This window comes from Dama dama, chromosome 30, assembly GCF_033118175.1.
Source record: "Dama dama isolate Ldn47 chromosome 30, ASM3311817v1, whole genome shotgun sequence".
Taxonomy (NCBI): domain Eukaryota; kingdom Metazoa; phylum Chordata; class Mammalia; order Artiodactyla; family Cervidae; genus Dama; species Dama dama.
In genome coordinates, this window is record NC_083710.1 from 48657823 (window position 1) to 48685429 (window position 27607).

The following is a 27607-nucleotide window of genomic DNA, read 5'->3' on the forward strand; positions in this document are numbered from 1 at the left end:
ATAAATAAAAGAAACACAAAGTTTGTGAGGACTGGCAAGAAGAGTGATGTGATTGAAATACATGAAAAGTAGCAGAAAAAGAATAACTAGTATGGTATTTTACACGGAGGGAAATATATCCTTCTCAATCTCTGCAGAATTGTCTGACCTGCAAACTGTCTTGTATTAGTCACTAGAAAGTGAAAGCACAAAATGGATATAGATTGTTATCACTTAGTAAGAAGGCATCTAAGTCAGTATCCTCTTAACACTAGTTCTACATCCATGGCAGACTAGGAGACACTCAGTGACTCTTCTCTTGCTGAAAGTAAAACTTTCTATTCCAACAAAATTATAAGCTCCTCTGGGGCAAAGCTATGTTTTCATTCATTACAACATTTAGCACTGTGCTTTCTGCAGAATGAGACTTTATTAATGAATCTGTATAAAGGAATAAATGAGGATCAGTTCAGCTTTTATATACCAGTTGTACATATGAAAGATAAATGTTAGCACCAAGCCTACACATGAAGAAAAGTGATATATTTACAATGTCATTTGCAATGTTTTAATTCTATTAACATCTCTACTCCCCATATTGTAAAAATGCAATCCATGTAACTTTTATTTATAATTTACTCTCCTCTAGTAATAAATAACTTTTGTTCATATTGTAAATTTGCTAATGCCAATGAAAACACATGGGGGGAAACCTTAAATCATCACCAAATTCCGCTAACATCCACAGGCCATATGATATTCTAAGACAAGTCATACCAACATGAACCTGTGAGGACAGAAGACAAAAATGTGTTTGGAGTGGTCACATAAACATTTGAGGTTTTTATTAGGGATCTATCACTATTTGTTAACTCATTGAAATAATTTCTTTAGAGAGAAAAAAATCATTTTCCATTCTTTTGGGAATGGTTGGAGTATTCACAGAATATCTGTGATTTCCTTAAGTGCTGCATTTTGGACTGATTAAAACTTTTATATTATTAAAGGCTACTGGAATAGCAAAGTTTCTAAAAGCGTTTTTTTCCAATGATAGAGAGTAAAAACAAAGCACTGAGTTAGAGTTACAAATCTACACTCCTATAGATATGGGAATAATATATTTTGTTTCATCAACATGTCTCCTTTACATTATTCAGCACAAAGCTTTGTGAATAAGAATCATGGGAATATAAGAATATAAAGGAAAAAGGTACAAATAACAGCTTCATAAACTGAAAAATGTACATAAATAAATCATGTATATGTGGGCAGTTTGCTTAGCTGGCAAGAAACAAAATATGGAAAATCTGCTTGTTAAACAATAACTACAGAGTGTGCTTTTATGATGTTTTTCACCGCAGTAATTCATATTAGAGATAGAAGCAGTTGCATGTTAAATAAAATCATTGAGCATTGTTCCCTTCATATTGTAAATAGCTGACTTATGTTGTTTTTAGATGCCTCCCATTAGAAAGTAAATATTCCTTCAATGCTATGCATTTCACAAAATTTAATAAAGATGAACTATAAATAAAGTCACTGGGAGATTTCAGACAGTTTTATTAGGAGATTGTTGAAAAGAAAAAGAAAATTAAATACAATAACAGTAAACGTGGTTCTCACATTGAAACCAGGCTCAAAGAACTAGGCTACCATAGAAAAATTTCCAATTCTTGCATTATGATGTAAAAACAGATTTTTGTACAGATTTTGTACAACAAAATTCGTAATAACCTTTTATCATTTTTAGAAAACTTTAAATATATAGATAAAAATAGACAATTTTCATAGGTCCTACATGAAGATGAGTATGTTCTGTTTCAAGGGCTTGCATAGAGTGCAAATGTGGTTATAATATAGAACAACTAGACATTAATAATTTTAGGATTACAAAAGCATGGAAACCATAAAATGGGCACAATTTTACTTGTTTAAACCAAAAAACGAATTTTAAACCAACCTGTGTAACTAATAAAGGGGAAAAAACTTAAGTTACAGACTTAAAATAACATTTCTTGACTTGTAATATTTACAACATGTTAGTAAGATTCTCTCTTAGCATATAGCTGATAGCTTTTTTAATTTTTTATTCCTTTCTAAAATTTCCTTTTATAGTGAACCAAACACTAAAGCATTCTCAAAGGTCTGGAAAATATGTATTTTAAAACTATTTAACCTACTTAACAGGTGACTCTATGCAAGAAGCAGAGCAATGGCTGATTACTACTTTATGGAAGTTGTGGGCTTTTAAAAAAAAGCTTTCAAAAAATGTATGATTCAAAAGGTTGCCACAAGTCCCTCTGATTTTAAGTGTTATAATCCTTTAAAGACTGCATACAGGGAAAAGCAAGAGATACATACAACAAGGAATAAAATCTCTTGTGTTCAAATAACAAAAAATGTTTATGGAAGAACTATGCTTGGAAAACCAAGTTTCTATAAAGCACTTACTAACAGTGTTTTAAATAAAAATATTGCTCCCTTTTAAGCAAGCTAAAAATAGGAACTGCATATATAACCTTTTTATTGTATTAAAAATGGCCTTAGCTGGTTAATAGCGAGCTACACAAAAGAAATATGTTTCAGTATTGCAAGGAAGACCTAAGAACTATAGAAGCTTAGTGCCAGTGTATCTATAATGTTAATTTCTTATCCAAATCATTAATAGCCAATGAGAACTATCTTTAAACATTTTTAAGCTAGTTTCCTTGGCCATTTAAGATTTTGCTATTTATGGTAATAAATAATATTACGATCATAAAATTTTAAGATGACAGCAAAATCATAAAATGTCCAGCAACTGTACTGACTCATGATTTCAGTCTTTAAAGGTGTAACTCCAAGTATGTTAAAAAAAAAGAGAAGGTAACTTCAGCGTGTAGTAAGCACTGTTTGCAGCTTGACTTCCAGTTATCTGCACAAAAGTGAAAACACATATGGTAACTCTCAAGAAGACAGTGAAAATAACACATAGGCACCCTTCCCTCTGACCAGGGTGGGAAGCACAACACATTTGAACTTTATCACTCAGCGCTACATGGTATTGGACTGATACATCAAGGATCAAGAGTTTGTTAGGTTTTGTCTTTCAGCAACATTAACATAATATGACATTAACATATAAAAATATTTCTGGTGTTTTGATTTACTATTCAGCCACAATCCATTCTCAATAGTGCAGTTTGGGGCACTAACTAGGGTTCAATATACAAATAAAAGTGGCTGACACAGAGTTCTGTTGTCACCAGATGCATAAGATCTCATTCATTAATACTGTGACTCCAGACAAATATTTACATGCCTGCATGCGTTAAAACCAGAAAGGTGTCTTTCTGACCAACAGGGTGACAAAACATATTTTCTAAAATTTTCATTTTCCTAAACTCTAGTATACTACTGCATACATAATACCTTCCTTGTATGTCTTATGTTTATATACTGTACATGTGACCAACAGTTTAAGAAGAAGCATCCTGATCATTTTAAGTTCTATATACCACTACCAGTTTGGAATGAAAACATGTTACATTTATATATATTTTAAGGTAAAAAGACCTTCAGTGAAACCTTTTGGCTTATATCCAATGCTTCTTTTCAGATATGCAAAATGTTATTTCACGGGGCTGTTGTCAATATCCATTTGTTGGTCTTTTGGAAAGTACGTGAGACAAAAATCTTCAGGAGAAAAACCACAGTTAGAGAGTTTAAAATAGAATGTAACAGAATATTATTCTGTGATTTACTGATTTTTTTAGGAATCCTCTATGTCCTCTACAAGTTCATTTCCAAGTGTCCTTGCTGGTTTCTGGAGGACATAATTCTGTAAGTCTAGGTGACCAGTGCTACAAGAGTCTTGATGTGCTCAGATACAGAATTTTCAGAAGAGGAAAATGGTTCATTCCATTAAAAAAACAAAGGTAGGTCTTATTCAGACCTGCTTTTAAACTGTATACAAGTGTCCAGCAGCAAAGTTGCAGTTATTAACTGTATGAAGTTTGATACTTGTACATTTACAAACATTCTCAGGTCTCTGGTATGAACCACAGATGAAAATCAATAAAGGAAAACCTTTTTTTGTAGAATACTTAAACTTTTAAAGAATATTAATACACAAAATTGAGGAAGTTCCCTTAAAAGGACTTTATTTTTTTCCAAACTTTCCAATGACGAATGTCTGGCTGCAGAGTTCTTTACTATAACATGGGTTTCTTCAACAGGAAAGATTCAGTACATGACAGTAGTTTTCAAATACAGTCTTCCATCTAAAAATGAACAACAAAAAATTATTATATGACAGCTTGGAGACAAATGTGAAAATAAAAACTACGCAACCTGATATAAAATTTGTGGGTTTTACTCTATCTTCACTCATTTAGGAAGCAACATTTTTCACATATTCTCAAAGTTAATTTCATAATTACATTGAGTTTATATGTTTGAAAAGAATGCAACATTTCATAAATTCTCATAAATATATATTTGCTATTTTGATATCAGTACAGAGCACTCAGAAAATAGGTGAGAGTATGTGTGTGTGTTTTACTGATATGCAAAGCTAGTTGATTTCTGTTGAATGACAATTACTTCCTCCAGCTTGCAGAACCAATTTTTTTCTGAATGCACTCAGATATATCTCCATTATGAAAGACTGAGCTCCCATCTTACTCCTTAGAGGTCTTGTTAAATATACTATGTAATGCAACTCGTGTGCATACTTGTTGCTATTTATATGAAAGTCATCCAGGTTATTTCATCAATATCAATGAACTATAATCTTTCCACCTTGAAGTGAGATTAATAGAATAATTAAATGTTAAGATGCAAATATATTACTCAACTTTTACCAGTTGAGAAACACAGCTATGTGAAAAAGAAAAGCAAATTAAATCTTCAAAAAATCTACTAGAATGAAGCATAAATAAGAAATTAAAAACCCAGAGGAAAAACAAAGCAAAACATAAACTTATTACCCTCTCAACTGTCCACTTTATGGTGTGGTTTAAACTTTCGAAATATTTGTATAAAGTGTTTGAATTTCACATAATTTAATATCTATAGTAGAAGATATATAGAAAAGTAAAGTTTTCAAACATTTGAAAAATGCTTATTGCAGTGCAAGTGTTTGCAAAATGTCTGGTAACTTTAAGAATTAATACATAAGGAACTAGAAATAAACTACAGTGATTTAGGAAACAGAGTCTAAATATTTGTAGATCTCATCTTCAACATTAAGCTAATTGAGTGCTTATACATAATCTGTGGTAATTAGTAAGTAACTTAAAGCCAATGTTAAACCATTTTTCTACTTCACAGAAATATTGATGTACCTAAATTGTATATTCCTACCACATGTTTTAGCTTTGTCTCCAGGATATTATGAACTCTGGTTTATTGGTATAATCTAAGCACCCAGTGTATGTTCAATAAGTATGGGTTTGAATGAACAAATCAGATACAATTTTCATGTGGTTTATATATACAAAGAAGATAAATAAGCCCAGATAAACCTAATAAACTAATGTTATAAAAAATTAAAAAATAAAGTTTCAATTTTTCACATTCTTAGTATCATGTGTCTAAAAATCAGAACTCCTAATAGATATTTTTGATAATGATTTTTACTAAGTAAAGCAACTAAATGGTTTTAAAATCTAGTAATAGAAATTATAGAAATAACCAAAGAAGTAGAATACTGATGCTTTTAACCAAAATTTTCTAATTCTTAGTCTTTATTTAATTTAATCCTACTTTTCTTTCCTTCCAATTTATCTCAATATTTCTATCATTCATGTATTCACTTATGTTGAAGATATCATTCTCATTCTTTTCTTTTTTTTAAAAAATAGACAATGTTTCCAAAGATTAGACAGGGGAGGAGAAACATTTGTCCTCAATATTTAAATTTCCTTCAGTGAAGTCCTTCAGAATACTTGTGGAAAAAAAATGATTTGCTCAAAATTAACATTTCAAGATTATGAATTCTTAAAAGTCTTTTTCCATTAAAGAAAAAAATTAAAGCCTTAAAGATTATTTTCTAATCGTCTGTGATACCGATAGCATATTAGGATAAAGAATGCAGTAGCAAAGAATGGTTATACAAAAATCATTCATTAATCATGAATCATTGTATGTTTGCGCATTGTTATAAGGAGAAGGAAATAGCAACCCACTCCAGTATTCTTGCCTGGAGAATCTCATGGACAGGGGAGCCTGGTGAGGTCCATGGGATCGCAGAGTTGGACACGACTGGGGACACAGCACACGCATTGTTTTAAAAGATCCACTAGCCAAATTCTTCATCCAGGTTCTAGATAGTTGGCATTGACTTTCTTCTCTAATCTTATCTGTCACCCCTCTCGCTCCTGAAGTGACCCTGTCGCACACCAAGCTCTGCACTGCTGAGGTCTGTTATTCCTTCTAGAAGCTTCAAAATAAGTACCTCCTCTTTCCCTGCTCACATTGCTGTCCCTTACTATTAAACATCTCTTAACAGAGCTCACCCTAAGAATCAATTCCATAGCACTTTGTCTCACTTTGATGTTACATATGAGAAGTTTCTTACATGGCGAGACCCACAAAAGCAGCAGCCATAATTCTTTCCCCATCAGTATCAGAAGGAGAATGCTTCAGCATGATGCTTTCTTTAAAGCTTTTAATGCAGTCTTAAATGTTAAACTTTTGGAGAAATTAATTAATTAACATGTTTAAGTGCTAAAAATAATTCCGTTAGCATTTAGAGATTTAAAAGTCTATCTGTTAGCCTCCAACTAATAAAAATAAATGAAAAAAAAAAGTCTATCTGAAACTAAATTTTAGAACAAAAATATATACATTAAAAATAGAATAATTTCGTTAAGATTTTTAATGCAGCCATATACAAAATATGTTTATAAAAATTATAAACATATTTATGTGCTCAGTATTTAGTCTACTATAAAAATTACTTTTAATAAATATGTCTCTCAAGTTTTTGACTCATGTTCATAACAGGTGGAAAGCATCAAGCATTAAAAATGTTAGCTATAAAATAGATTCCAATTGCTATGAAAGAAAGTGAAGTCACTCAGTCATGTCCGACTCTTTGCAACCCTATGGACTGTAGCCTACCAGGCTCCTCAGTCCATGGAATTTTCCAGGCAAGAGTACTGGAGTGGGTTGCCATTTCCTTGTCCAGGAGATCTTCCCAACCCAGGGATCGAACCCAGGTCTCCCGCACTGCAGGCAGACGCTTTACCATCTGAGTTACCAGGGAAGCCCCCAATTGCTATAGTTAAGGCATTCCCGTGGTTCAATAATACTTAGATATCAGAGATCATCTGCCTTAGAATTAACTGGAAATAGAAATTTATCAGGCACAGGCAGACTCTAGAGGAGTAACTCTCTCTGCCTTTGTCTACAGAGCCTAACTTTGAAGCAATTCTACTTTATAATTTTTTGTCATATTTATTAAAACGTTTTATTTAGTCACTAAGTCGTGTTCATGGACTCCTTGTGACCCCATGGACTGCAGCCTGCAAGGCTCCTCTGTCCATGGGATTTGTCATATTTATTAAAATGTTTTACTTAGTCACTAAGTCATGTTCCTGGACTCCTTGTGACCCCATGGACTGCAGCCTGCAAGGCTCCTCTGTCCATGGGATTTCCCAGGCAAAAATACTGGAGTGGGTTGCCCTTTCTTTCTCCAGGGGATCTTCCCCACTCAGGGATCAAATTCACATCTCCTGCATTGCAGGAGTATTGTTTCCCACTGAGCCACCGGAGAAGCCCTTATTGAAACATACTTATGGATAAATCAGAATCTGTAAGGAAAAAGAAGTTTTAAGTAATTGTATGTTGTTCCTGAGAAGTTATATTGACCTGCTAATCTACAGCAAATAATCACATACGGATGTACCCAGAGAGCTAACAGCAGGCTTCTGAGTTATGGGACTATAGGTCTATCTCAGGCCTCTGATAACAAACCACTGGAGAGCAGGCCTAATGGCAAGGGTGCTAGAAAAAATACATGGGCCCATAATTCAAACTGTGCCATGGTTTTATGTTATGTAATAAGCATTCCAATACTCTGTCCTTGCCTGATGGAGCCCTAGAGAAGGCCCTAAAAAGCAAGCTACAGGATGGAGATTATTGGAACTTCTGAGTGTTTTCATGGCTAAGACTTCATTATTCAGAGGTGTGTTACTTGCATTTAGAAACTCAGAGGCTTATTCATGTTTTGTTTTCATGGCTGTCCTTTGTACATTGTACTTCATTGCTAACTAGATAATCTCACATCTACTCATCATTTCCTATATTATCTTTATTTCTGCATTTGTTGGCCACAGAGAAATATTTTTCCTGATGCTGAGCATGGTTTATGAAACAATCATTACCTGATATTTCAACTGGGTAAGAATTTTTTTAAGATCAAATCAATTGGAAATAGGAGCTTCCCAGGTGGTGTTAGTGGTAGAGGACTTGCTTGCCAATGTGGGAGAATTAAAAGACGAAGGTTCAGTCCTTGGGTCTGGAAGGTCCCCTGGAGAAGGGCATGGCAACCCACTCCTGCCTAGAGAATCCCATGGACAGAAAAGCCTGGCAGGCTACAGTCCATAGGTTTGCACAGTCAGACACAACTGAAGTGACTTAGCATGCAAATTGGAAATAAAGGTAATAATAATTATGAACAGCACAGATAATATTTTCTGAGAGTCTATTGTGTTCAGGGCACTTTACAGATTTCAAATCTAAACTTTTCAACAACTCAACAAAAAATGTATTCTTAATGCCTTTTACAAATAGGCTATTAAAGCCTAAAAAATTTAAGTTATCTTGCACATTTTCAAAGAACTAGCAAATAGATATGCAATGAATTGATACTTGCTTGAATCCACATCTATTCCATTATGTCACTTCCTCTAAAAAGCAATTGGAAGATTACTGGGGGAAATACACTGACTCTGATGCAGAGGAAGGGACTGAATCTTAGACACCTTGATACCATCAGTCTCCCTGTTTTGTAAATCTGTTCTCACCATTTTCTCAGAAAACAGAGGCTTCCTTTTAGTATGCAAAGCCTCAACTGAACAACTTGAAATCAGAACTAGAATTCTTATAGTTTGGTTTCAGAGCAAATATCTTCCTTTGACACAATGATTATTTGCTTTTGTAAGGGAGGCTGATATGACAGAAAAATCATCAAGCGGCACTTTGTGCATGGGAGTACTTAATTAAAAAGTCTCTTCTAATTAAAAGCATGTGGGAGTAGGGATTGAGTGAAACTATTTAAATTACAAATTCCTTTAATAGTTCCAAAGTTCATTGTGATTTGATGCTTACAGGTCTAATTTGGTGAATAAGTATCTAGATCACTGAATAGTTTATTGCAGGTATGAATTTTTGTATGCTGCTTATTGTTATAATGCAGAATTAGATCTACAGATGAGTTAAAGAAAATATTTTAAATTCCTTATAAAAATGGATCTCATGTTTTAATCTAGTTCTGTTTTGTGTTTGTGAGTTATATTTACTTTTTTAATTTACTTTTTATTTTATATTGGAGTATTGTTGATTTACAATGCTGTGTTAGTATCAGGAATACAGCAAAGCGATTCAGTTATACATACACACTGTTTTAATATTTTGTAACTATTATTATATGTAGTTATTTCTAACATCTAATACATATAGACAGATATAGAATTTAGCTCATATTCCACATATGAACCTAAAGTATTACATAGTTGATCATTTAGTTTAAAAAGCTAATGAAGTTTGTTCAACAACAATCGCAATATATGATGAGATTTTATTACGAATTGGAACAATTTCAAATTGCTTAGTTGGATGATACCAGAAATCTAATGCTTTCATGGAAACATTAACGAGGGACTGTGTCACTGAAGAGTATTACTCAGTATGCAGATAGGTATATGTTCCAGTTTTGAATAGAACTGCCTTGAAAACATACACAAGGATCTCTTGCTTTTTTTTTTTTGCACAAAGAGACTAATAAATTACATTTCTGTTAAGAAGTAGCTTTATTAAAAATAGCATCCGTTTGATCAAAACTTATATCCAGAAACCTGTAATTGAATGAAGTTTGCTGCTTTCACAAAAAAAGTTGTATGTGCCCATATCTTACTACTCCAGAGCTGAGAAAAATAGGAATATAACAGAGGGCAAACATATAAGATCGTTTATCTAGAATGTTTAATATTTACTCAAAGAATATTAGGCTAATATGTAATGTAGTAGCCTTAGACTTTTCTCAACATAATGTCTTAATCACAGAAAGTAAGGGAAACCAAAACAAGCGATGAAAACAAATGTTAATGATTCATGTGATATTTGATAAGACAACGAAAGGAAGTCAAAATAAAAGCAAGCAAACAGAAACAGATGGGAAGGATCTTTGTCAAGTCATAACCCCTCTTCTAAAACCCCTAAAGGAAGAAGCTAATTAAAGAAAATATTGTTTCTTGCTTTTTTATATAATTTTATATTTAGAGTAAGAACATTCTGCTACTGCTGAGGCAAAGAAGCAGAGACAGAAAGTCTACATTTAACATGAAAAATATTTTAAGAGAGATTGATGTTCAGCACAAGCTCTTTTACAAGAGGATACTGAGTAAATATCATTTCTTCTCATGAAATGCAGATAATAACAGTATAAGTGATTTCCAGAAGTTATGGTCAAGGTTGTGTTCAAAAACAATGAAAAGGCAAAAACTGAAGAAGTTGCAGCAGATTTTGAAATTTAGATCTTTCAGGGTGACAGTTGCATAACCTGAGGCCCACAAAGTTGAGTGAAAATGAGAAAGGACTGGACATCAGATCCCTTTTGAATGCTTGCTCTATAAGAACCTGGTGCCATTCTAGAGAGTGGGCACAGACTATGCCAGCAGGGTATCTGATACAGAAGCCAAACATACTAGTACAGGCAGTAGGTAATGGGTTACCTAATGGACCAAAATGGCCCAGCTCATTTGAAATCAGAGTAGATAATATTGCATTTATTACAAAGTTAGTATGAAGTAAAGCTCTTGATTGTGGCTGATATTGTAAACAATTTTATAAACAAGAACTCCTTTTTATACATTTTTCAGTTTTCTTCAAAGAAGAAAGTGGATGAGAACATCTAGTTTAAAACATGCTCTGAGAACAGAAGATTATCTAAAGTTACTATACATACGTTAAAAGGTAACTACACTTTTAAACAAAAACAATAAAAATAAATCCCTTTCTACATGTGAAGAAACGTTTATTAGGCTCTAGGTAAGCCTTCCTAGGTGGCACGAGTGGTAAAGAACCCACCTGCCAATGCAGGAGACATGAGACTGATCTAATCATACATTCTTTTTAAATGGGAAACTAAACAGACCAACCAGTGAGAGTTGAGCTTAAAAATGTGGAGAGAAGGCATTTGAAGATGTGCAGATGTCTATGGTTAATCTTAGCAAACTTGGAGTTATTTAGTCAACTCCAGCCCTGGGCAAAATAATTTTTCCAAATGACTAGTCAGTTTAAAGTATCTCAGTTCCTCTAAGAAATTACATTCTCATTGTAGGTCCCTTAAAGAGTCCCTTTGCTTGAATTTCATCATTTGTCCATTATGTCCACTATTTACTGCTTGTCTATTCACCAAGAACCAGGCAATCTATGCTTAATGTTAAAACAATTAGCCCTCTATTAAAATGTCTTAGCTGTGAAAGATCAGCCTATACTCATGGAAATAGGGTTTGGATCCTATACATTGTATTACTGAGACCTAAGTGTTCTTACAACACTTGCCCTAGGATCCAAACTCTTGTCCTCTGCCAAGTTATTTTTACTATGCCTATACTTCTATTTGCATATCAGTTTAGAATACACAGCCTGAGTCTAATCATGAGGAAGTATCAAATGCAAAATGAGAAACATTCTCTTAAGACTTTTTTCAAACATGTCAATTTTACAATATTTTTGACAATTTTTAAAAGGCCAAGGAAATGCACACGATCAAAGAAACAAAAGAGAAATTACAACTAAATATAATGTGATTTTAATTTGGATTTAGGAATGCTGTAAATGCTACAAAGGACATGATTGGGTCAAATGACAAAATTAGAGTGTCAATATCAGCTTAAATAAAAGTATTGTGTCAATGAAATAGGTTATTGGGCTGATAAATACACTGTATTTATGTATAAGAGAAAAATTCTTATTTTTAATAAGTATTCCCTAGAATGTGTATTGGAGAAGGAAATGGCAACCCACTCCAGTGTTCTTGCCTGGAGAATCCCAGGGACGGGGGAGCCTGGTGGGCTGCTGTCTATGGGGTCGCACAGAGTCAGACACGACTGAAGCGACTTGGCAGCAGCAGCAGCAGAATGTAAATATAACAGGTAAAGTACCATGATTTATACATCTTACTTTCAAATCCTTCAGAAAATATTATGCAGATAGAGAAAATTATAAAGTATATAGAAGAAAAACATTAACAATAGGTGAAGATTTGCAAAGTGCATATGAGAGTTGCAAAAATTTTTTGCTTTTCTGTAAGTAGTTTTTTTTTCAAATATATGTTAAAACTAAATAGGTTTCCTAAGAGGAAATGAATAAAATATAAAAGAGGTTGCCTAAGTGAAATGAAATTTTAATATATCACCAATATCAGATATTTATTTATAATTGGTTGAAGATTCATCCTCTCCACTATCCACATGCACCGTTGTTACACTGATTCTATGAGCAGTATTCTTACAGTAAATATGCTGCTTATAGCAAGGTTTTAAGAAGTTCTATTCAAATATCAAATAGTAAGGTGATGCTGGGTGATTTTCTTAATAGAGTTCTCCAGAAAAACCAGGTTCAGATTCATGAAATTTATTGGACTGAGGGTGAGGATATAAGCTGGATTCTGGTCTATTGGTCCATTATGCTTGAATGGTAAATTTACAATTGCAAAGTTTATGAAGTCTACTTAATTGTCTTACTCTTTAGTTGGTGAGGGCTTGTGTAGGCTAATGTGCACTTGGCATAAAGAAATTACTGTTCTGTTTAACTATTTGAAACACAGGTTATCTTTTAAAAGTTTATCAAAAACAAAAGCAAAGCATAACCCAGACCTCCTTAAACTTGTAGTTTCTTTCTGTAAATAAAGGAAAATTGCTGCTAGGTCTACTTTGGCAAAGTATTTGTGCATGTGTGTTCTAATTAAGCATTCATTAGTAAGAAGTGAGAATCCATCAGAGTGGTTAATGTACCAGCAAGTGAAAATGGGGTGTTTTGCACTTACGTTACCTTGTCCTGATTGTAAGGTGAGACCTCCCAACTTCAGCAAAGTGAAGCACAGTGAAGTATCTTATTACTTTCTCCATCTTTTTATTCATTTCTGGGAGAAAGAAAACTAAGACATGGGGATGGAAGGAAATCATTTGAGGGAATAGCTGAACCTTAGTGATGATGGACTATGCTTAATAAAAATAGAAACATAAAAAAAGTGATGCCTTATTTGATAAAAATAAGATACTGCTAAGAAGGGGAGCAAGGATCTTTCAAATCAAGCATTTGATCCTTTAAAACTGCAAGGGACAGGCAAAGTTTGTAGTGAATAAACTGAGTTTTCAGAGTAAATACATGTGTTTTCTCTAGCGAACAACCAAAAGTGGCAATTAGAAGGACAGTTCTTGTCAGAGTCTAGTTAGTTTCTTTTAAGCTTGGCTGGGGAAAAATCATCCTTCTTTTAAAAGTTGAGCATTTTTATGCTCATTTTTTATAGCATGACTAATTCAGTAGTTTTAATAAAATTATATTTGTTTAGGGAAGTAATTGTGAATGAACAAAGTTCTAAATATCTAGAGCTTGATTTAACATTTAAACAATGCTAAAAAGTTGGCTTAAAGCTCAACATTCAGAAAACTAAGATCATGGCATCCGGTCCCATCACTTCATGGCAAATAGATGGGGAAACGGTGGAAGCAGTGTCAGACTTTATTTTTTTGGGCTCCAAAATCACTGCAGATGGTGATTGCAGCCATGAAATTAAAAGACGCTTACTCCTTGGAAGGAAAGTTATGACCAACCTAGACAGCACGTTAAAAAGCAGAGACTTTGTTACTTTGTCAACAAAGGTCTGTCTAGTCAAGGCTGTGGTTTTTCCAGTAGTCATGTATGGATGTGAGAGTTGGACTGTGAAGAAAGCTGAGTGCCGAAGAATTGATGCTTTTGAACTGTGGTGTTGAAGAAGACTCTTGGGAGTCCTTGGACTGCAAGGAGATCCAACCAGTCTGTTCTAAAGGAGATCAGTCCTGGGTGTTCATTGGAAGGACTGATGCTGAAGCTGAAACTCCAATACTTTGGCCACCTCATGCGAAGAGTTGACTCGTTAGAAAAGACCCTGATGCTGGGAGGGATTGAGGGCAGGAGGAGAAGGGGACGACAGAGGATGAGATGGCTGGGTGGCATCACCGACTCAATGGACATGAGTTTGATTAAACTCCGGGAGTTGGTGATGGACAGGGAGGCCTGGTGTGCTGCAATTCATGGGGTCGCAGAGTCGGACACGACTGAGTGACTGAACTGAACTGAACTGAAACCAAAATGTCGTTCTAGTGCTAAACTTGACAAATGTCAAACTTCAGTGAAAGGTTGCAAATGTTTTCAATAAGTATGGTAATAGTTTTAACTGAAGAAATGGCATTTTCATAGGGAATAACTTTTTTCTACATCTCATCCAATAGAATCATCAAGTATTTAGATTGTACATGGGTGAGAACACTAACATGTTGTACAATAACTATTAAATAAGATAGCTCTCTGTGCACTAATTCTGAAATTAACATAAGGGATCAATTTAGAGATATGTAGTGTTATAGTAGAAAGATTAGCAAACAGGGAGGAAAGTGTGCTGATAGAATTGTCATATCTAAAGAAAGAATATGAGAATCAGTTGAGTGTTTGTCAAACAGAGTTGTTCAGGCAAGTTTTGATAAATGTCCATTAAAACATGAACCAAAGATAAGATTACCACCAAAAACTGATATGGACATCTGGTCTACCTTTACTAACATTCCTGACTCCATGAAATATTTTAATTATATAATACTCAGTGGGCTGATCCCATTCTTACTGGGTACCTTGACAATTTTATTTTCTATATAATCCTTATGGTAGGAATCCTCTAAAATGGCTACCAATGCTCCTTGCTTCCTGGCAGTCACATCCTTGTGAGATATTTCTCCCCTTTAAGTGTAGACTTTATCTAAAGACTTACTTCTAATGAAGAGAATATGGCAAATGTGATGGAAAGTCACTTCCAAGATGAGGCTGTAAAAACTGTGACTTTCATCTTGCTGACAGATACTCTTTCTTTGGATCTTTTCACTTGCTTAATCAGATGAAGTAGGTTGACATGTACTGAGTTGCCTCATGGGAGGTCCATCTAACAAGGACATGATTATGGCCTCTGGCCAATAGCCAACAAGGACATGAGGCCCTTAGTAAAACAATCTTGAGAACACGAGGTGTGCCAACAGCTATATGACTGAGTTTGGAAGTGGAACTTGCTTCAGTTGAGTCTAGAGATAACTGAAGCCCATTCCAAAAGTTTTTGCAACCTGGAAGAGACCCCAAAGCATAGGACCCAACTAAGCTGCTTCTAGATTCCTCATGTATATAAAAGGTGAGACAATACATGATGTAAGCCATGAAGTTTTGAAGTAATTTGTTGTGTCACAATACATAATAAACACTCGAATACTTTGGCCATGTGATGTGCAATGAGTCAACTCATTGGAAAGGACCATGATTATGGGAAAGATGGCGTAAATGATGGCATAAGTGGTTGATTATGGGAAAGATGGCATAAGTAATGGCATCCAGTCACCTCACTTCATGGCAAATGGATGGGAAATAATGGGAAAAGAGAGACTTTATTGTTTTGGGCTTCAAAATTACTGCAGGTGGTGATTGCAGCCATGAAATTAAAAGACACTTGCTCCTTGGAAGAAAAGCTATGACAAACCAAGACAGCATACTAAAAAGCAGAGACATTACTTTGCCAACATAAGTCCATCTAGTCGAAGCTATGGCTTTTCCAGTAGTCACATATGAATGTGAGAGTTGGACTATAAAGAAAGCTGAGCGCTGAAGAATTGATGCTTTGAACTGTGGTGTTGGAGAGGACTTTTGAGAGTCCCTTGGACTGCAAGAAGGTCCAACCAGTCAATCCTAAAGGAAATCAGTCCGAATATTCATTGGAAGGACTGATGCTGAAGCTGAAACTCTAATCCTTTGGCCACCTGATGTGAAGAACTGACTCATTGGAAAAGACCCTGATGCTGGGAAAGACTGAAGGCAGGAAGAGACCAGGACGACAGGATGAGGTGGTTGGATGGCATCACTGGCTCGGTGGACATGAGTTTGAGTAAGCTCCAGGAGTTGGTGATGGACAGGGAAGCCTGGCCTGCAGTCCATGGAGTCGCAATGAGTTGGACATGACTGAGCAACTGAACTGAATGAGAAAGATTGAAGGCAAAAAGAGAAGGGGATAGCAGAGGATGAGATGATTAGACAGTGTCACTTTCTCAATGGACATGAATTTGAGCAAACTCTGGAGATTATGGAGGAGAGGGGAGCCCAGTGTGCTGCAGTCCATGGGGTTTCAAAGAGTCAGACATGACTTAGCGAGTGAACAATTTCTTTTATATTCAAGGTGTGCTGGTCATTGTCACAGGTAGTATGTCAGTTCTTGTGACTTACAGTTCTTTAGTATATCTTAGTTTCGTTTCTTTTAGAACACAGAAAGGATTGATAACCCAACTCTGGGTCACGTGGAACTCAGTCAAATGCTGCCTTGTGAGTGCTTCTGCAAGCATGCCTGCATTTCACAGAAACAGCAAAACCCAACTGTATATTTCCCAGTATGATATTTCTTATCTTACTATATCAGAATTAAAAAAAAAAAAAACTCTCTAGCCTGCTATTGATTACATAAGCTATTCTAAATCACAGAATATTTATTTTCACAATTCAAAACATTTGTTTTGGTATTTTAAATATATATGTAAATGTATATTTGTGGAAATGGAAATTTCCTGACACTACCTTAGACTAATTTGATTCTGTTGGGAATAAAACAGATTTTCTCAAAGATTGATGATCTTATTTCATAATATATTGTGACCTTTTCAGAAATAAAGACAGTAAAGTGCAATAGTCTAATTCTTACATTAAACTTGTTTCAGAATAATGACTATCAAATCACTTGATACAACGTGACAGAAGTAACCATCCTATGAAATTTCATAGCTCTATACTGCTGGAATTGTTACCATATAATGAGTTATTAAAAAAGACAAGAAAGAGAAGAAAAAACAATCTAAATCTCTCTATTAAAACCACCTAGAAATCGGACAATCATTGTAATGTAGAAATCGGACAATCATTGTAATGTATTTCAGAATCTGTGGTTCATAGTGATGATTGGCCAAGTTCAATTTTTGTTATATCTAATATCTTGTAATATTTGAAGCAACATTAATATATCACATGTTTTCCAATGAAACAAACATAATTCTTTGCAAATTGATCAGTAAAATATCAACAAAGTAGCCACAATAACAAATTAAGACACTACATACTTTCTAAAATGGAAAGCAACAAGAAAAAGACAAAATGTGTTATCACCAAAATATGCAATGCTAATAGATAAGTTTGCATTTTATAAATTATCTGTCCCTGTAGAAAAAGAGTTTCTGGAAACATCTGAGCACTCTAGACTTAACAATCTATGTTTAAGTTTATTAGTTTTCAATATATACTAAATTCCGTGAGATTGGCATTTTTTTTAAATGCAGTTTCAAAAGCATAAACACAAAAACGCTACAAATAAACATCTTAATATGTTATCATAAATGTGCATATAGTTAGAAAGAAAATAAATGCTGATATATGTATATTTCATGCCCATTGTGAAATTTTGCCCTGAGTCATTGTAACATAGGCCACTATTTCCATTAAAATTAATAGCTTGTGGCTGTTGTTACTGTCACTGTTGCCTATTTTCCCCTCACTAGCAATTGTAACATGAATAAATTAAGTTATATTACCACGTACATCATTATATCCTGAATTAAGGTTAGATTTCAAGAAGCATTAAGGGTTTAAGGAATTCATCTAGAATTGCATCAAAACTCCTTATAATAAAGTATTTATTTCCCTATATTATTTCCCTAAATATTGCTCTTAATTTCAGGGCTATTTCTTAGTGACACTTGGACATCCCAATTGTTCAGCCTATTTTATGTTAATAACCCTGGTTCATTTCAATTGGACAGACTTCTGTTCCATCTCTTTTTAAAGAAAATTACTTGTTTAGTATAAAAATATTAAGCTGTTAAGTCTTGGATAATAAAACTTCCCTGTTTCTCATTCAGTCTTTGATATCATCATGGTGTCTGAACGAAGCATTCCCTGCTTTAACAGGCTTATTTAACAGGTCCTGTTTTTTAGGATTTTTGTACTCAGATGAGGATTCACTAAATGCTGGAACTCTAACCAGAGACTTGATGACTCTATTACCAAACACCTTATGTACTGAAAAATCATAGTCCTCTTAAAACTTAAAATAATACTAGTATGTTATGATAATTCAGAATATCATTATATGAGCACTTCTTTACTTACTAAGTCCAAAAACAAATGTAATTTTTACATTCCCTTCATCAAAATAAGAATGTATTACACTGTTCAAATGATTGCAAAGAATGTCCATGCATTAGAGGGTAAAGCTAACAATAAGGGTAAATGATTGCTGCTTTTTTTGTTTATGACTCTATTCAATGTACTCTGATTACTTGAAAGGACTAGTATCCAACATATCACCATATGAAACGATATCATGAAAAATACATGTCTCTTAATGCAAGGGTTGAATTGACATTTTGTTATAGGTAAATTCTGCAGAATCAACAAAGATGCAAAACAACTAAGGCAAAATATGAATTATCTAATATACCACTATGTATTTTTAGCATTCTTTATTCTAATTTTATGTGTATAACATAACACTGTAAATATTTTGGTTCTAGTTTTATTACACTCATTTTAATGGACAAACTTCAGTGGTGAGTAATCCATCCTTTCTAACTGCCATTAAAAAAAGCTACATTATGTTTTCTCTGTTTAAAAAAATATACATATTGGGTCATTCATTACAAATAAGGATGGTGCAAGTGAGAAGAATGTGTTAACTCATAACCATTTGAGTATACTTTGCTTCCCAATGTTGCATTTGTTACTTATTATAATCACTTCTTCAGGTGTGGAGAGGGTGGCTTGATACTGTATAGCCTTTTTTAGAAGAATGACAATATCAAGATCATGTAAAGAGATTTTATATTTCCTGCATAAGACTTTAATGGTGCCCAAAGCTGTGTCTCTTATCTAGACCTTACATTCAAATTACCTCATTCAAGCTCCAGCTCTATGTCTGCCTTACAGGGGTACTTCAGCTTGTTGAAATGTTCAGTTGTCATATCAAAACCAGAAGCAGGAAGGCAAACTCATCATCCTATGCTTTAACCTGGATCTCTTTTCTAGATTATCTGTTTCAAATTACCAGTAACTATTTCCTAAGCCTTGCAATTTGATTTTCCCTTGTATTTCAACTTTCAATCTATTTCTTGCACAACACCAAAGTTTAAATCTTCAATACCTCACTCACTTCTGAATTCATTACATTCTTTACCTCTTTATTCTCACTCTTTACCAACTTCTCCTATATAATATTTATATTGTTTATATTTAGGATTTAGTATTGGGTTGGCCAAAACGTTCTTTCATGTTTTTCCTAAGATGCTATGGAAAAATCTGAATGAATTTTTTGCCAACACAATGTATTTTATTTCAGACATAAACAAGGGGGCAGCCTTTTATTTTAATAAATATTGTTTAAGAATCTGTTTAGAACCATACTCAGAAGCAGCCATAATATTTATTCCTTTTGTTTGCAAAAGTCAGATAAAATATGTCAATAATATGATTTCTCAGAGATTTAGACTTATGACTTACATATCTAGACTTAAATGAATCTTCACCAATCATGCAATTGGAATTGCTTTGTTTGTGCTCTGAAAGAACTTTGTTTACATTTTGGAAGCAATAGATCAAAGTATTATTCATGAAAAGAGAATGATATGTCTTTTACAGCTTTCAGGAAAAAAAGTCAAATTTTGTAATTTCAGATGTAATCTATTAAATTAATTTTAAGTCTTGGAACATGTATGTTCCCAAGTAAAATTTGAATTACAGTTCCTACCATCCCTGCACACCTTGACACCCACAATTTTATCAACAGGAATTAACTCAATATGTATTTTATTACAATTATTTATGCTTCTTTATAGCTCATGAAAGTATGAATTATTTAGAAAAGATATCTTTTGCAGTTTTTCTGGCCCCAGCAGTTAAGTTTATAAGCACTTGTTAAAATGAATTAGTTACAGCAGATTAAATACTAAAAAACACAAAAACTACATTAGTATTGAAGTTAAATGCTAGTTCAACTTTTTAGTCGAATATATTAGTTTTAAAGCAATACATTGCTTATTGCAGGGCTTTTAGAGTCAGCAAAATACTAAACATGGACTTTGAAAATTCAAGAAGATATATATATATATATATATATATATGTTATATATATTTTAAACAACCTTCATTTTTTCACAGACAACCATTTAAAATTTTTGTTCTGCCCAAATGTTCATGAGATAATTTTCAGAAAAGGATATTGACAGCGAGTCTGTAAGCTATGTTGAAAAAGCATGCTTATCTATGTTTTTTCCATACCTTGCTGTAGTGGAGATTTTAGAGTAATTGCAAGGAGGTGTTAAAGTTACAGGAGTTTTAGGAAGAGAGAGTAGATGAAAAACACTTAATTGAAAGTAATGAGAACAGCAATTTTAAGGTTTCATTGCAGTTTAAATTCATGATTTTGGCACTTCTAGTATTTTCCTTCATGAGATGCCTGTATAATCTGTATTCATTAGCCTAATCATATGAAAATGTAAACCTCCAGTTAATATTTAGAGACGGAGAAAACACAAGCCACAATAAAGATGAAATCAAAATTAAAAGAAGAAAACTGTGTAAACAATATCTTTATATGTTTGTCATGGTGGTAATCTAGTCACTAAGTCATGTCCAACTCTTGCGACCCCATGGACTGTACCTGTCAGGCTCCTCTGTCCATGGGATTCTCCAGGCAAGAATACTGGAGTGGGTTTTCATTTTCTTCTCCAGGGGATCTTCCCAACTCAGGAATCAAACCTGGGTCTCCTGCATTGCAGGCAGGTTCTTTACCAACTGAGCCACAAGGGAAGCCCATGTTTGTCATACTGCTAACTTATTTTATTGAGAAATCATAAATGCTACCAATAGTAAAAAGCAATAATCACTCATTATTTTCAGTTTACACAACAAAGGTCTGTCTAGTCAAAGCTATGGTTTTTCTAGTAGTCATGTATGGATATGAGAGTTGGACTTTAAAGAAAGGTGAGTGCTGAAGTATTGATGCTTTTGAACCTTGGTGTTGGAGAAAACTTCAGAGTCCCTTGGACTGCAAGGAGATCAAACCAATCCATCCTAAAGGAGATCAGTCCTGAATAGTCATTGGAAGGACTGATGCTGAAGCTGAAACTCCAATCCTTTGGCCACCTGATGCAAAGAACTGACTCATTAGAAAAGACCCTGATGCTGGTAAAGATTGAAGGCAGGAGGAGACCAGGACGACAGAGGATGAGATGGCTGAATGGCATCACCGACTCAAAGGACATGAGTTTGAGTAAACTCCAGGAGTTGGCGATGGACAGAGAAGCCTTGCGTGCTGCAGTCCATGCAGTCGCAAAGAGTCAGACACGACTGACCGACTGAACTGAAACAGTCATTGATCCATTAAATATTGTTAAATTTGCGTGCATACCTGTTCCCTAAGGTTTCTTGTTACAGCACCCCAAGTGTTAAAATATAAAAGTTTGGAATGATGAGATAAAATTTCCCTCCTTTGTTGACTATAAAATTTTCACATTAAGAAAATAATGGAAAAGGTGTTTGTATTACCTTTGTTTTGTAAAAATACCATGCAAAGGAGCCAAGTGAGTAGTGATAAAACACAGTTTTTTCATGTGAATTATTTCTTTAAATAAATGCTTGTGTTCTAATTTTCTCACAAAATAAGAGGATTGCATTTTGAAATACTATTGAAAACAAGGCAAACAAGACGTGCATTTGAGATCAAAGTGAGCAATTAGCCATGATGTTTATGTGATCTTACTATAGCAAAAACAAAACCCCCAAAATCTGGCTATACTGCAATATAAGTATATAAACATTCCAAAAATATTCACCTAGTTTGTGTATGTTTATTTACAGACACTCAAGCATCAATTTTCATAACATTTTAATTTTATAACCTTTTCACTGTATACATCAATGTTATCAGTATTTTGGGAATTAGTCAAGATTGTCGTGGATGTGAAATTATAAAATGAGACAATGTGAAAACTAAGCAAAATGTTACTCCCATATTTGGATCAAAACAAAGTTTGTTCTGTTGTTACCAAGAGAGCTCATCTTCCTGGTGTTTTCACTTTTTTTGAATGGATGGTCTGTCATGGTAATGACCAATCCCATGTTCTGAATTTGGACTTGACAAAGGTAACTTCTTGAGAGTGAGTGAGGAGGTTTCTGTCTAGCCTGCCCCCAAATCAGTTCAATGTAACGGGGCCATCTTACCCTCCCCTTTGATACATTAATGAGTGTAACAAGGAGCAATAAATCACTCATTAAAGTTTGCCTGCATTGCAACTCACTGTAGGGCTACAATAAACTGTCTACAAATAGTGGGGTTATATGATATGCAGAAATTGTTTCTTTTAGTCACATTTTGATTCTACTGCTGATAAATCTTGGAAAGTTAATATAAATATATCACACATCTCAATAAGGTCCCACTTGGGAAAGCTATGAAAAATTATACAAATTTTTTTCTAAAAGACCATAAGCATATGAGTGCCATGCCATTAACATTATTCTTTTTATTTATCACATTTACTTCACTCTTTATTTTCTGAAACTTGAATATGTTAACCAAGATTGGGTCTGAATTCTTAGGGTAATAAAAGCCAAGGAGTTATAATGTATAATTAATCAATCCTTTGAGGCTTCCCTGATGGCTCAAGCGGTAAAGAATCCACCTGCAATGCAGGAGATGCAGGAGACTCAGGTTCGATCCCCCGGTTGGGAAGATACCCTAGAGGAGGAAATGGTAATCCACTCCAATATACTTGGCTGGAGAATCTCATGGACAGAGGAGACTGGTGAGATACAGTCCATGGGGTTGCAAAGAATCAGATATGACTGAGTGACTAACACTTTCTGCCATGCATTTAAATGTTTCTCATGCTAATAAATTAAGAGATTAGAATTGTTATAACAAAAAAGAAGGCATTTTTAATCCTCTCAATAATCACACCACTAAAGTGTCTGATAAAATCAAATAAATCTGAATTGCACACATTTGAAAAATGTATAGGCTGACAGGTCTCATGATTCTATCTCAAAAGTATGTCTGAATTCAAAGCAGGTAGGAGAAGTCATTGCATTCACTTGAAAAAGCTTGGAGAACTGTTCTTTTTACTTGTGATTTGTTATTTTCCACATGGTTTATATGTTGAAAATCTGACACACAGTGAGTTTTTTTGATTGAGAGAAGTTTTCCTGATTTACTATTATCAGAGAACACAAATGAACTTGTTTACCTTGCTAAGGCTTCCATATTGCTTTTAAAATCTGTCATTTTATATAAAAACATGTATTTCTGAATTCCCTCAGAAAACACATGTGGTAATACTGAACTTATGGTCATACTTGGACAATAGTTGGCTTGAACCCAGAACTACCTGTGGGTTTAGAAGAGGAATGTACTTTTCATCCCTTCTGTCTTATTATAAATCTTTTCCATTTGTTAAATTTCTATTTTCCCAAAATTTAAACTAGAGATAAAGTCTAGACTGTGAGATTTTATGTATCACTATGGAGAAACCTATAAGAAAAAAGTCCAAAGACTATGACAACTTGAAAGAAGGTAGATCTGAAACTATATTAAGTAGCATAAACTATGAAGAAAAAAATCAACACATTGAAATGATTAATACAAGCAAATATCATTTCATCATGGAAATGAAATAATTAGTTCTTAATTTGTTTACAATGGGAATTTCATAAGTAATGTAAAACCATAGTATAGAATCAAAATTAAATACAGCACACCTGATTATGTATGGGAATAATTTATGGTCTAAAATCTCCCCATCCAGTGCTCTTTCTCCCAGAGAGAAATAAATAAGGAATGAGAGTCAGATCCAATAATTTGTAGCCATCATTCATCGTTTTATAGGTGTAATTAGTAAGCTTAGTTGGAACTATGTTTGGAGATTTACTATCTCTGGAGTATGATTATCTATGAATTAAAAGAGTCTGTGTTACTCCACACTAAATGAAAATACAAACCACATTAGGAGAAATTTGCTAAAATGCAATAAAATACTAAGAAGCTAATATTTCCATCTTAAATGAGTCAAAAATAATTTGTTTCTCTTTTGTTATATTTGGGAAGTGATAATCATATAGAGTTTAAAATAAATCTCCTTAAGCCATTTGTTTAAGTTGACATAAACATCGAACTCACAATTTGTCATGAATTTAAGTGTCTTGAAAAATCTGGCAAATATAATTTTCATTTTCCAGCTTAAACCATGCTAAAAGAAAAAGTATGTGTCATATATTGAAAATAAGATAATTTTTAAAAATCCAAATAATGTATAATGTTTATCAACAATGAATATGATTGAAAGTACTATTACAGTAAATTTGTGCATAATTGTAGAAATAGCAAATTCTTATAGCATAGCCTCTACTTACTTGTAAGTTCTTTACATATATTAATTCACTTAATCTCTATAACAACTCTGTGAGGCGAATATCATGATCCTTTTCTGTTTTTATGATAAGGAACTCTCATAATCAAGTCATTTAACTTACACACTCAATGGTATACAGATAACAAGCAGCAGAGTAGAGATTCGTACCCAGGCAGTCTAAATCCAGAACCCACATATCCATAATTGACCATGAATATAATTGCATGTATGTGCCTGTATGTTTATACTTATAAAAAATCCAATGTCTTTGCCATTTTGACAGGATAAAAAATCAGCAATACAGCAGGTCTTAGCAGTTAAAAGTGAGTTACCTAGCCTCACAACAGTAATGAATGAGTGTGTTGATAGGAGATTAGCTTTCAGTCCTGCATTGCTCTCCTACGACTAAATCATCTTGGTGTTAATTCTAATCATTTAGAAATCAGCTATTTATATAAATCATCAATATTGCCTTGTAACTGATTAATAATTATCTTTATAACCTAATGAATTTATTTTTCTCTTTATATGAGAGAAAACTCCATGAGAAATTATAAATTATGAGTAGTTTCGGGGCTAAAAAATAACCATTGCCTAATGAAAATGCCTTTTCCCTTCCCTGAAGATGAATCCTACAGGAAACTGTGGTCAATTTAATTGATATTATCACATTACTAAACTTTACTTGGGAAGAACTAGTATATATTTGCATTTTGAATCTTAATCCTTATAAATTTATGCCACCCTCATTATCTGGTTGAACACTGAGTCAGTCACAGCCACTTCAAAAATTATCATAAGATGCAAAGATGGACGTTCAAATAAGAGCAAAGTATATGGCATCAAAGGGACTCAGAGGTCCTGAGTTCACAGTCTGATTCAAAGCAATTTGCTTTATCACCACGTTACTCAGTTTCCTCAAATAGAAAACGGCACACTGAAGATCATCAAAAACAATGTATGTGAAACAGCTCTGCAAACTTGAAATTGCTTTAGGACAGTTAACTGATGGTCTTTGTAATATCCTGAATCACGAATGCATCAGAAAGAATGAGCACCATTCACAGGTGACCAGTGCCCCTTCCCTAACATCTCTTTCACTTCCAGGTTCTCTCACGCTCTTCCTCAGCTTTTTTGAATACATACTATTTGGCACTTGATAAAATTTTGGATCTCATTCCTTCCAAGGCACATCTCTTGCTTTTCACTATGATCTCTTAGTTTGTGAGAAAAGAAAGCCCTGCTGCCTTTTCAGTGGGCAAGTTTAGGATCAAGTTAACACTGTATTGCTTCTGCCAGGAAATACCGTCAATCTAGCAGTTGATAAAAATAGCAAGTGCGTTTTAATGGACTAATTTCTTTGAAACAGCTAAAATATTTTCAACCAATGAACCATTTCCCAAATAATTAAACATACTCATTTATCTTATATATATTTATACCCTCTAGTTGCCCACTATTTAAGCCATAAAAATAACATTACCATCGAAAAGTGATCAGGTCTTTATAAATCTTACTTTTAAAACTAAGTAGTTATATTCATTTATCCATTTACCAAATGCCTTGCTACCTTTGAAAAAGTGAAATTGGACTTTTTTTAAACTGTTGCTGTTGTAAAATGATACTGAATGCTAAATAATGTGTTTGTTTTTCAGCTGTTGTAAGTCTAAAGAGATTTTTTGAATACTTCAATTATAAAAACATTTAAAACATACAAACTTGTGCAATTTTTATTTTAATGAAGATGAGAAGTTCATTAAAGAAGATAAATATTTCATTAGATGTTAAATAAAACAAAGAGATTTTTTGGCTTCTCTCAGCACAAAATTCCTTTGAAAGATTAATTAATACATGCAAATTATGCAAATTAGACCCATGCAAATATTTTATGAAGACAATTAAGGGAACCATTAATTACTGCTTTTTTTGCTTCAGTGAGATTCATTCATTTAATTTTAATTTCACTTTAACTGTTTTGATGTATAATCTTGCAGCTAAGAACTTTATCTTTCCTGGCGGGTCACTTAAACTTATAAATTTCATCCAGTGAGTGCACAGAAATCTGTAAAGATATTCTCTAGACTATGTTAAGTATCAAGAGAAATTTCTGACACAATGCTCTCCCAGAAACAGGGAAACTGGAAGGGAATGTGAGCTCATTCTTGGACAAGGTTCAACTGCTGGAAAAGCAATTAATTTGCTTTGGCTGTGCTAATATAGGGGAATTAGAAAGTGTGACACAAGACAAATAGAAATAATTAGTTCTCCAAAATGATGTTCTCATTAATATGATTCGAACAGTAGAAATAAAAAACATTATTGTGGCATGTCTGCATTCTGTCCCTAACCATGGGAGGTAGAATAATGCACCATAAGCATTTTTACATTTATAGTCTAAATGATGATGTTTCATTTTGTTTTCTAAAGGAAAATGTACAGCAAAAGCTGTCATATATCTCAAATGTCTAGACATGCACATACTATAAACTGATCACATAGTTTCCATCATGGTGTGTTTACATACCAATTCTCAAAATTTTGTTCATAAATTCTGTAGTTTAGTGAACAAACTTTAAAATGAAGGTTCTTTTTCTGTAATTTAAATATTTTTAGACCACTTTTATAACTTTTAAAGTATCAATAACTTTTCTCATAAAATAAAATAAAACATTTGTGCTCTAACTTAA

General features: G+C 33.6%; 1 protein-coding gene across 1 annotated transcript in view; it reads right to left on the reverse strand.

Moving 5' to 3' along the window:
• Window positions 1–1474: 1474 nt before the first annotated feature.
• DACH1 (dachshund family transcription factor 1) overlaps window positions 1475–27607 on the reverse strand; it is a 452631-nt gene continuing 426498 nt past the window's right edge. The window contains 1 exon segment of the mRNA XM_061133018.1: window positions 1475–4241. Within this exon segment, the coding sequence (XP_060989001.1) occupies window positions 4204–4241 (38 nt within the window). The 3' untranslated portion in view covers window positions 1475–4203.